Source organism: Microtus ochrogaster, unplaced genomic scaffold (assembly GCF_000317375.1).
Source record: "Microtus ochrogaster isolate Prairie Vole_2 unplaced genomic scaffold, MicOch1.0 UNK25, whole genome shotgun sequence".
In the NCBI taxonomy this organism is placed as follows: Eukaryota; Metazoa; Chordata; class Mammalia; order Rodentia; family Cricetidae; genus Microtus; species Microtus ochrogaster.
The window spans coordinates 3,039,919-3,052,426 of record NW_004949123.1 but is presented as its reverse complement, the minus strand read 5'-3'; the positions used below and the strand labels follow the sequence as shown (position 1 = coordinate 3,052,426).

Sequence of the window (12,508 nt, the reverse complement as noted above, 5' to 3'; positions counted from 1 at the left end):
TAATGGGAAGTAATTTGATGACTATTCTATTATTTTCCCTGATATTAAATTTGCATTGACCAGTTTCTATAGTCCCAGATGTACACATGGATGCATCATGATCCAGCCAGTTTCCTGAGCACTTTAGATGCATTAGTCCCTTCTAGACTCATACCCAATCTTTTAATGTTGATGCTATGGTTTTTAATTTTCACATATGGAAAAAATATGACTATGATTCTTGGGATTCAAGTTTGCACAGGTAGCAGGGGTGGGATGAAAACTTAAGCCAAGGTTTATCTTTCCTCTACACATGTCAGGTTATTTGAAGTGACCATCTCTGTCTCCACTGGGACTTGAGCTCCACTTTGCCATCCATTCAAACAAGAGACTCTGCTCTAAGTCCCATGGCTTCTCAGAACTCCGATTGTTACTTCCTGCTCTTAAAACCATCCCGCCTGCCCCTGCTCATTTCCCAGCCCTGTCTCTTGTCACTCTGCAGCCACCTCCTCAAGCATCCCAGTCTATTCTTTGGTTTTAGTTCGTACTTTAGCAGTCATCAGCCAGTCCTAGCTCCCGTCTTTTTGGTGAGAACAGAGCAACTTTACCAGTAGTCTCTACAGACCACAACACCATAGAAAATTCATCTCTTTCTCCAAGAGCACCTTTTCTTTTCTCTTTATTGAAATTCTGTTTATTCCATCAAGACTCACTGCTAACTCATCAATGAAGCCTACCTAAACTTGCCTATACAAAGCTATTCCCGTCTTTCTCCCTCGCTCTACCTTTTAATAGTGTGTCTAGACTTAATGGAACTTCCTGACTATCTCTAACAAAAACTATTTTAAAAAAAAAGAGCTATTGTTGCATGCTTAAGCTTTTGTACTTCATTAAAAACTTTATCTACATTACAGACTTAAACCCCACACTAGCTTCATTTAGTCTGAACTACTATTATCTTATTTGAAATATAGGAAAACACAGGCATAGAAAATGAGTAAGATTTCCTAGGCTAGCACAGCTAATGTCTGTAAAGGCCAGATTTAAACTCAGCTCTGTCTAGATATAGGAACTGAACATCAGCCATTTAAGAGCATGGCTATGCTTTATTCTTGGTTCTTTTAAGTGTTTATGGAACAGTTATTTTGGTAAGTGATTGAGTAATCCTAAATAATCCTATAATGTATGCTTGGCTAGATTGGCTTTTCATCCGTCTTCTTCTGTCTTCTGGAATATGTGGCCTTCACAGTCCATCAGGTCTAACACCAGAGTCTTCAGTCTCCAACAGGGAGAGACCATCTGAGATCCTGGAGGGAGTCCAAGAATAAAATAGGCTCTTTGGTTCTCACTAGCCATGCAGCCATCTAGAAATGGCATCCTGGCAGGCTGATTTTCACAGGCCTCCCTGAGCAGAATTCCATGTCTGGGTTCCTGGACCACTTCCAGCCTCTGACCTCCAGTCCTTGAAGCTGAGAACCCTCATTTAATCACTAGGGTAGCAAATGTGACTGGCTGACTATGCATTCAACAAGCTTCTAAACCCAAATGCACAAGCAGAATTCCAAGCTGTTCACAAGCCCCAGCTTGGATGCCCTTATCTGAAGCTCATGACAACAGCTATGGTTTTGAATGCAACACTTTCGGGAATTTTGAATGGCATGACAGTACACATATTTTATGTGGTTATTGTACTCAAGGAAGAATATCAACAGCCTTACTCAATCAAGCATCTTATATGATTATTCTCACCAAGGGAATAAGAGGAGACAACACATAAATTTACTGACTTTCTTTCCAAATTACTTTATATCACATTATGTTGTGCCCTAGGAGTACGTCAGGAAAAGGTTTCCATTCTCACATTTTCTGTTTAAATTTGAGAATGATAGAGAAGAGTTTGCAGTCTGTAGTAAATAGAATGACTGTGTAAAGTAATGGGTATGACCTAGGATTACGAAGTTAGTTCTGAGTTCAAAATTCAGTTTTCTTCTCAATTAACCAGGTTGATCTTGGGCAAGTGACACAGCCTCTTCTATTTACATTTTCCCCATCTGTAAGATTAGCTTGGCTATTTACAGAGTGGACATAAAAATTAAATTAATTAACACAGGTAAGAGAGTGCTGTGCACATACCACAGTGAATTTAGTTGCTATGATTACTATATTCACACTGGGAGCTAGCACAGGATCAGCAAAGTCTCCCCTTGGAGACAGGTATATGGAAAGACATATTGGACACTGTGGGCTAATACTCTGCTATTATTCCTACTACAAAATAACTGCTATGACCTCAGACATACACAAAGCCTTATGACCCGTGTGTTTTCTTTCCTGCAATTAAGGCCGCATGTGGCGTCAGATAATATTCCAAAGTCTGCTTCATAAGGTTGGGAGCAGGAAACTTAGACTGCTTTCATGCTAATAACATCAGACTAAAACATCCTGTCATCCACATCCCACCTTCATAGGGGAAGGGAGATCCTGAGGGTATCCAGGTTGCCAGCCCTCTTCCTAAGGCAGCAATGACATTGTAATGCCACTCTCCTTTACAGACGATCCTTTTCCTTAGGCTTCCCACCTTTGATGAGTTTATTCTCCCATTTGTCAGATACATTAATACAGAAAGTCGGGTTAATATCACTTCTGCCATGCCTGCCATGTATACTTCATTCCCAGAGCCCTCCTATGACAGGAAGGTGACATTGACGCTCTCAATTTGGGGAATTTACACAAGAATTCTACAGTGTCGTTTTATGAAGGCAACCTTATTTCCCTCATTTTCAAGTTTCTCAGAGACAACACACCATACTTCCTAGCAACCTTATGAATGAGTCTGCAGAATACTTTCATACCATTCCTGACCTCTTCTTTATGGCATTTTAGGACTAAGTGGCTGCAGTCTGACTGGGGGATGATCTACCCACCTACTTGGTGGGTTTTTCAAAGCATCTATCACAATACTGGTCATTTTTCCTTACATTCTGATGTACACCAAGTCCTAACGTGTTGCTTCCCTCATGATAGAAAGCTGCAACCCTGCCACTGGTTCTCTGGAGTTATATCTTTAGCAATGCCTTAATCTGCTTCTGCAGAGTGGGTTGTTTTTGTTTGTTTGTTTGTTTGTTTGTTTGTTTTTTGAGCTCTTCACCATGTTGACTTCTTTAAGCTTAGTTACATACCCTTTAGCTATTTGCCTGATGGAGAAAGAGCTAGCCAAAAAAGAACTTTGAAAATGAAGAAATCAAAAATATCACCTTATAACATTATATGATTCTATTACATTCTTGTCTCTTTCAGCAGTATTCCATTATAAAAAAACATTGGCATATATGGAATAGGAAGGGATGAATGATGGCCAGCCTCTTCCTGCCTTCTTTCTCTTGTAGGAAATGGTGATATAATGCCCCTTTGGTTTACTTGTATGTATTTCTATAACCTAGTGATGTTTTAATTCTAGACACATCAGTGCTAAAATCATACTCTGTGCACTGCAGAGCCTCTCAATAGAGGTCACCCACTCTGCATGGGTGTTGATATTTTTTCCCAGGATGTGTTTACAATGCTCAGACAGGTACGGGGAGTCGCATGCTCCAGTGCTTCATATAAAGGGGTCAGCTTGGGTTCCTGAAGCTCCTTATGCCACTTCTGTGAAATAAAAGGCTGAATACGATGATTTCTTAAATCCCTTTAAGATCTCAAACCTTTAACCACCTTTGAGGTTTAGCATGTGTTGGTTTTCCCACTCCCTTTTTTATTAGTGTACTTTTATTTTGTACTACATCTATTTATTTTTTTTTCCAGAGCTTCATCGAGATTGTTCAGAGAATGATTTAAGCTAATGGAATCTAAATTTCTAGTTCTTTAAATAAAGAAGTTCAATTTCAAATCTAACTTTAAGCATTAAGGTTATATGGTTATTATTTTTTATCTATTTATTTTTATTTTTTATTTCTTCCTTGACCCATTGATGATTCAGGTAAGCATTGTTTAATTTCCATGTGTTTGTGGGCTTTCTAGAATAGTGTTGCCGTTAAATTCTAATTTTAAGCCATGGTGATCCAATAAGATACATGGGGTTATTCCAACTTTTTTGTATCTATTAAGGTTTCCTTTGTTACCAAGTATGTGGTCGGTTTTTGAGAAGGTTCCATGTGCTGCTTAGAAGAAGGTATATTCTTTTATGTTTGGCTGGAATATTCTATAGATGTCTGTTAAGTCCATTTGAGTCATAACATCTGTTAGTTCCCTTATTTCTCTGTTAATTTTTTGTCTGACTGACCTGTCCAGCGGTGAGAGTGGAGTGTTGAAGTCTCCCACTATTAGTATGTAGGGTTTAATGTTTGATTTAAACTTTAGAAGTGTTTCTTTTACATATGAGGGTGCCCTTGTATTTGGGGCATAAATGTTCAGTATTGAGATTTCCTCTTGATGGATTTTTCCTGTGACTAATATGAAATGTCCTTTTTTGTCTCTTTTGATTGACTTTAGTTTGAATTCTATTTTGTTAGTAATTAGAATAGCTACAGCCACTTGTTTCTTAGGTCCATTTGATTAGAAAATTTTTTTCAACCCTTTACTCTGAGCCAATGTCTGTCTTTATATTGAGGTGTGTTTCTTGTATGCAGCAGCAGAATGGATTCTGTTTTCATACCCAATCTGCTAGCCTGTGACTTTTTATGGGTGAGTTAAGTCTATTTATATTAAGGGATATTAATGAACAGTGATTGCTATCTCCTGTTAATTTTTGTTTTTGGTGGTGTTATTTTGTGCATATTTTTTCTTCTTTGGGATTTGCTGCTGTGAGATCATCAATTGTCTGTGTTTTTGTTGATGTAGCCAACTTCCTTGGGTTAGAGTTTTCCTTCTAGTACTTTGTGTAGGGCTGGATTTGTGGCTAAGTATTGGTTAAACATGATTTTGTCATGGAATATCTTGTTTTGTCCTTCTATGGTGATCGAAAGTTTTGCTTGGTATAGGAGTCTGGGCTGGCATCCATGGTCTCTAAATGACAGCATAACACTTGACCAGGACCTTCTGGCTTTCATTTTCTCCATTGAGAAGTCAGGTGTAATTTTGGTACGTTAATATTTTGATTATTATGTGTGATGAGGGGACTTTTTTTATCCACTCTATTTAGTGTTCTGTATGCTTCTTGTATCTTTATAGAGATATCTTTCTTTAGGTTGGATAAGTTTTCTTCTATGAGTTTGTTAAATATATTTTCTGTGCTTTTGAGTTGCACTTCTTCTCCTTCCTCTATTTCTATAATTCTTAGGTTTGGCCTTTTCATTATCTCCCATATTTCCTATATATTTTGGGTTAAGCTTTTGTTAGATTTAATGTTTTCTTTGACTGATGAGTCTATTTCCTCTATTATATCTTCAGCGCTTGAGATTCTCCTGTCTCTTGTATTCTCCTGTTTATGCTTATGTTTTTGGTTCCTGATTGTTTTCTCATAATTTCTGTTTCTATAATTCCCTTGGCTTGGCTTGTGTTTTCTTTATTGTCTCTATTTCAGCTTTCAAGTTTTGAATAGTTTCTCTTGTATGTTTGATTGCCTTTTCTTGGTTTTCTTTAAGGGATTTGTTGATGTCTTCAAACCTCCATTTCTTTGAGGGAATGTCTCATTTCCTCTTTAAGAGTCTCAAACATTCTCCTGAAGTTATTTTTTAGGTCATGTTCCTCTGCTTCATCTATATTTGGTTGTTCACGTCTTGCTGTTGTAGGGCCACTAGATTTACTGGTGTCTTTACACAATTAAGGGGAGCATGATAAGGAAAAAGAAAGATGCCAGCATGTGCCTCCACAATTTCTCTGAGCACAATCTGGGCATACTATCACATATGATTGCAGTGACCATTGTAAGATGTGGTCAAATCCCTGGATGCACTGGGTTTACCAAGTTCTTCAATTGTCCACAGACAACCAAAAAAAAGGAGCTTTGACATTAAAATAGGAACAATTAGGAGAAAATATCACTAGGAAATAGATTAATGAAAATACCTTGGTGTTCAGATATATTCAATTTCAAAACTCTTTATTCAAATGAGCAGTTTAAAAATCTTTTCTGAGCAATTACCATTTTTACAGACATGGTATAAAAAATGACTCATCTGGCAATACCTCAAAAAACAACAACTCACAGAATGAAGAAGAGCCTGAATTCTAAGCATCCGGTTTTAGGTAGTAGCATCTTCCTGAGGAAACTAGAATCTCACAATGGTCATGGTTGGCACTGCGTGGACACTTGGGATGAACAAGGTTCTTCTACACTTGTGGCCCCAGAGGAACAAACACACTTCTGCATCTCTCTGAAGCACCCTACAGAAGCAAGTACTGCAGTAAGCTGCCTTGCAAGAGTGTTCATTACTGGGCCTGGTAGAACTCCCTGAGCAGTTCACCTTGCATTTATGCAGGGCCCTCTGCCTCTGTGGAAGTTTGAAAACACATGAAGAGTCTCTCTCTGCTAGCTCAACTTCCATTTGCTTTGATGGATTGCAAACAGGCAAGCAGTGCCTTGCATGAGAGAAGAGTTTTCAATCATAAGGAAATTCTGAGCTTCTGCAATTGATACTAAAATTATGATGCTGCCATCACACCTCACTTGGTGGGGAATTTGCAAAAATGGAAGAAAAAAAAAGTTCAGTACCAAGTCAGTGTCACATTGCGGTAAAGAGAGTTGACTGAAGTCTTGGCCTTGGAGTCTAGCTGTCCTTTGCAGAAATCATAATCAGCTTAAAATTCAGTTCATAAGAGAGTTAAAATATGGACATTAGGTTTTCCAGTAATGGAGATAAGTAATTAAGCTGAAGTATTATGAACTCCAAGGACTTAGGGGCTGAGAATATGGCTCAGCAGGTAAAGTCCTTGCCTCACAAGCATGAGAATCTGGGTTTGGATCCCCAGTACCCACATAAAAGTTGGCCCAGTGTATATGCTTGCAAACTTAGCACTGAGAGAGAGGGCAAGACAGACCTAGCACAGAGGCCCACTTGTTAGCCTGTCCAGCCAAAACTGTAAGATTCAAGCTGAGTGAGAAACCGTGTCTTCGAATAATACCATGGGAAGGAATAGAGGAAGATACCTAACACTGACCTCTGCCTTCTGCATGTGCAGGCTAATGTGTCTCCCTGACACTCATGTACTTGTACAAACACATTCAATAATCACAATAACAAAGTGAAGTCAACTAAAGCATCTAAAATGAAGAGATCTTTTAATAACTTAAAGTAAGACTCTATCCTTTCCTTTTTTCGGGATTTTAAATACATCATAATAACCCTTTATTCTATAGTCTCCCATTTCTCACAGGGCCACAGAAAAATACAGCTTAATTTTAAAGGCTACAAAGCTAGAAGTCTCAGAAAAAGGTACAGAGATCAGTTCAGTTATGCAGGGGGAGGTTGTTAGAAGATAAGTATTAAAATAAAAACCTAACAATTCTTACAGTTTCACCTGTGAGTATACTTCAGCGATGTGAAGAACTCAACTGACCAACTCATTAACAGTTATTATTTATTGGTTGCATAACTTATATCAGACATGATTTAGGATTATCTTGTTCAATACTCACAGTAGCCCGATGCAGTAGATATGATAGGCCCCCTCGCAGATGAGGAAACAGGCTTGCTTGGGTCAGCTAAAAATCATCTAACAAACCACAGTAGCAATTCAGTACCCCATCTCAGGACTGCATCTAGATGCAGTCTATATCTCCATCTAGATGCAACTACATCTCATTTGCACCCATGAAGAAACCATAAACGGTTTGTCAGGAGGTAAATCTCTGATATATAATCAGCAATATCTACCACAGGTCTGCTTCATGAGCAAGCTAAGACAGTAAGAGCAACTATTTCATATTTCAAAAAGACTACATATGAAATGATGGTCTACATGCTTTCCATATATATATATATATGGAAATATATATATAATATTCCATATATATATATATATATATTCTCCATCACAAACAGAGAGATAGGAAACTAAGTGAGCATTGAGATTATAGGGAACGTGCCCAAAATCACACGTTGGTAAGAATTTAGGAGCCAGAGCCACCCTTTGAATTCAGATGTCTGGCTGATAAGACTCTGCACTTGGTCAAAGTACTACATGCTTGGTAGGAGGCATAATGTGGATGCAGACTAAATGTGTGTCCACATTTCAAAGACATCAAGCCAAACACTGAAATAGTTTCACCAGCTTAGCATGACTTGTAAATCAAAGAAAAGCTGAATAATCAGTGAAGACCATGATCAATATGAACGATGTAATGTATTCTTGAATTATTCTGCTCAATTAAGTTTTCATTACAGAGTTTAATCCACATATCTGACAAGTAAAGGAGGAATAAAAAGAATGACTATGTGAAATTAATCAAATAAACTGTCAAATAATTTTTCAGCAGCGAATTCATGTATCTTGTAACAGATTTAAAGAGACCTACTGCATATGCAAATGCATTTGCACAGATGCCCAAGGTGTATATTTTGTGGTCAGATCAAAAACCTAGCTTAATAATGTCTGGAGCCATATGGAATTAATCCAATAATCTTATAAATAAGCACAAAATGTTTGATGTCACTAGGTACCCTTGCTTCACTGATTGAAGGGTGACATTAACTCTTCAATTCTGATGAACTTAGGAGTTCAAGAATAAATGCAAAAGATTTCAGTGTGTATACATACATATATGCATATTTTGTATAAAGTTTTTATACTGATTTCTAATAATTGGAGTCACCACGTGTCGCGTTTCTAAGACTTTTACGATAAGTTAAAAGTGTCACATAGCATATAGCTAACAGTTCTTTATTGTTCTGTTTTGTTTCCTCTGCAGGCATCCCCAGCATTTCCAGTATTGGTAGTAAGTAAAATAATCACCAACCCAAACCAAGGCTAGCTTTGCTTTGTTGTTCAGCTCCTCAGAGCTCTTTTCTCATGTCCATTTCTGATGCAATAGAGCAGTATCTATTGGGATTCAAGTTTCCTGCTGGTTTTAGGTACTGGTGCACGGAGAACACAGACAAAACAGTGGCTCATGCACAGCTCTTCTGCACATGGGCAATGCCTATTTCCTAATGACTTTGGCTTCATGAAGGCCACCTGAACAGAGACCTGAATGAAGAAGCGATTGCTTAGATAAATACATCTCGTCTTATATACAGTCCTATGTTATACTTAGTGACCAACAACAGATTCACTCTCTTTATAGGACCAAGTGTAAATCTCAAATGTAACTGGGAGGAGAAGAGAATGAGTGTCCATGAGTGTCCTAAGTATGTTCATTGAAATTCAAGGAAAGTACCATGAAGCCAGGGAGGAAATCTTTTAATGCATTAAAATGTAGGTTTTGTGAAGGCCTGAAAGAGGTGGGTTGATGATCACTAATCATTCCTAGGAATTAAGGACAATCAGTTTGCACACCACCCACTCCTCTCTTCTGAATTACAGTGGTCTGTTCACTCTGGAGCCCTTTGTTTTCTCTCTGGTAAGAAAGGGCTATATGTACAAAATGTAAGCATAGGACCAAAACTTCCTAAAAAAGCCTCTTAGTAGAAATCCAAGCAATTGAAGAGCAATCTCCCCTCCACTTTCTGGACAATGCTTTCCAACATCACTGCTTTGAGCATGTCCAGCTTCTACAAGAGGGTCAGGTTGCAGCTCTTCTTCCTGTCTGAATTAGTGTATCCTCACCCAAGACTGGAAATATTCATTACGAATGTACACTATACCATATCAGAGCATAATTTCTCACAGTATTTTACAACATGCCCTTGATGACCAAGGGTAAAAACCTTAGAGCCACAGCTGAATCACCGATTTAGAAATAAAATACTAAGGAAACCTCAACTATGGTCTGTAAACGAAAAGAACACTGGTCCCTATGATGGTCACTCATCAAAGGCTTGTGTCCTAAGAATTTTGCCAAGGAGAATGTTTACAGTGTAAATAACAGCAGATGAAGCATGGCCAAACCCAACACTTTCCTAAAAGCAATACTCTGACAATTTGGATAAGAAACTTGCCACTTCTTATACATGCAAGGCCAGCTCTTCTAATTGATAAATCAGCCCAGTTTACTTAAACCTGTGAATAGACCCAGGCTCTTATTTGTTAAGCATTAGACATGTTGAATGCCATGAAAATCAGTTGCTCTGTAATCAGAAGCAGCATTTACGTCCACTTTGATACAAACCTACAATAGCAGCACTGTCTTTGTGATCTTACAAAAGCGGTCTTGGGGCTGCCTTGCCAATGAAGATGTTCAGCTCTAATATCCTTGCCGTAGTGCTTGGCATTTGCCCAGGTATGTAGCTCCAAGTGCTCCTTTCAGGCCTTGACAACTATTCTTGTAAAACTTTAAAGCAGAGGGAACCAGAAGGGCTCTCGTGATCTGGTGTGCCCAGAGTTTCAGAAATGGATGAGTGGAAAAGTAGTTCTTTGGTGCTGGGATGTGTTTTCGTTCTGAGAGCCAGTTGTGTGTTGCATGGACCTCTGACCGTACCTGCTCACGCCACATCTCATCTGGCCGCCTCCACCCCATCCCCCATCCTTGAGCATCAGCAGATGTTGACCTTTTACACACGGAATCAGGAAATTCCAGTTTTGTTTTGCACAGTTAAATTTTGAAATCAGTGGTGACCCGAAAGGATGCTGTGCCGTTCCTTTGGAAGATGGACTAATCTTTATTATTATCAGGAACCTGAGAAAATTTTATGACTAATAATCTGTGACAAAAACCCTATGACCCCAAATGATAGTCTGTAGCCCGAACACCTCTGGCTATTTATCTTAGAGCACAATGGGTGGGTTGTTTTGTTTTGTTTAATTCTAATAAAGCAAGATGGAAGAGCATTCAGGGATCATCCTGTGTCACACAAGACTAGCTTGCCTGTCGCCTGGCTTTTAAGGTAAAGAGATTAGTGATAACACCATAAAACACAATGTTATCTTCCAGATGTCTTTAATAGCATTAGCGAGTTCCTTCTTTGTGGCCTTACACAGTACTTGCTGTGTGTACTAGTGGATTCTTTCTTCTCCACAGGGAGAGAATTCACATGATGATGATTCATTGCCAGGCCTAGAAGGTGCAGAGGGGATGGGCAAATGTTTTCAAGGTACATAGTAGAGAGGAGGAAGCTCCTTGGATATTTAGCTAAGTCTGGGCATTTTCCAGGGCTTCTCTTTTCACGCCAAAGAAGCAATCAATGTATAAAATCCCACTCACTGTCTAGGAAGATCCGTTGTAACAAATGGAGCACCCATGAGGTTCTGATCATCAAAATATTTTTCGTGGAAAATAAATGATGTATATTATCGATGTGAGCTATTGATGTACATAACCATAAGTTTACATACATATGCTGTATTTTACAACGGCTGGAGGATTTAGCTCTAATAGACTTCAGTATAGATTTCATATTGTCAACATCAGCATGAAGAATCAAACACATGGACAGAGTAGCTATCCTTTCTGATCATCTGCTAAACATATTTTTAAAACAAATTTCCCATCAAGGCCATTTGTACCTGCTGCTGTCTGTCTACTAGGAAATAGGTTCCTCAAACACCCCAGGAGCACATCAGTCATTTTGATGTGGTTTGACCCATGGCTAAAAAAATATTACTAATGATATTGCCAGCAATTAGTGGATCCCAAAATAAATCTGTAGTCATTTGAGCTTTGTGACCGTTGTGTCTATTTAACCTCATATGATAACTATTCATATGCACATAATTCAAAATTTTATTCAAGTGAACATTTGTTGATGCTGATGATCTAAATTAATAAATGGTTTACTATGGGTGTTTTTTGTTTATTGTGAAAACTTACTCATTATCTTCTAACATATATTATCTAATTCTCAGTACAGCAGCACAAAAAGTTGCACTAATCGTGTTAAACAATATATTATACAGAGTATAATTAGGCTGACAAGAACTGTCCTAATGTTTAATAGCTTTGTGGGGGTGTTATTATTTCTTACAAAGACAGATGATAAATGAGTCAAATGTAAAAAGGTAAATCATCCAGAGGATGAAATATGACATCAAGAAAGTTCATTTTAAAAATACGTGGAATTTTTAAATAAACACAAACAAAAATAAGTAAAAGAAAAATAGTGATGAAGATGGCCTGCAACCCTATATATTATTTTTCCTAAATAACTTTCATTTGGCTGAGGTGATGGCTGTACAATGCATATAACAGTGATGGAGCTGTTTGACATCCCCTCCCCCATGGCCCATTTATTAAATTTGAAACAACAATTTACTTAAGGGAAATATCTCATTCTCCTGTTTTCTCTTATAATGAGCATTGCCTTCATCACAGAGTTAAAAACTCATCTCTAATTTGATTTAATTGGCAGGACTATTAAACAAGGGAAATGCTACCTGCAGGGATCCATCAGCCTGTTGAGAAAGCCCAGAAATGTTTTCATACTTGAGAACATTTGATGCCAGTTGGAGACCTTGTAAATGTTGTTTTCCATACAGCATCCAAATATTTTTGTGTAGT

General features: G+C 38.1%; 1 protein-coding gene across 5 annotated transcripts in view; it reads left to right on the top strand.

Annotated features, from left to right (window-relative positions):
* Ntng1 (netrin G1) overlaps positions 1-12,508 on the top strand; it is a 341,720-nt gene that overhangs the window by 261,570 nt on the left and 67,642 nt on the right. For all 5 annotated transcript variants that reach the window (XM_026789645.1, XM_026789643.1, XM_013354034.2 and 2 more), the window contains exon 5: positions 8,825-8,851. In XM_026789645.1, coding sequence (XP_026645446.1) covers positions 8,825-8,851 — 27 coding nt within the window. The remainder of the gene's footprint in view (positions 1-8,824; positions 8,852-12,508) is intronic.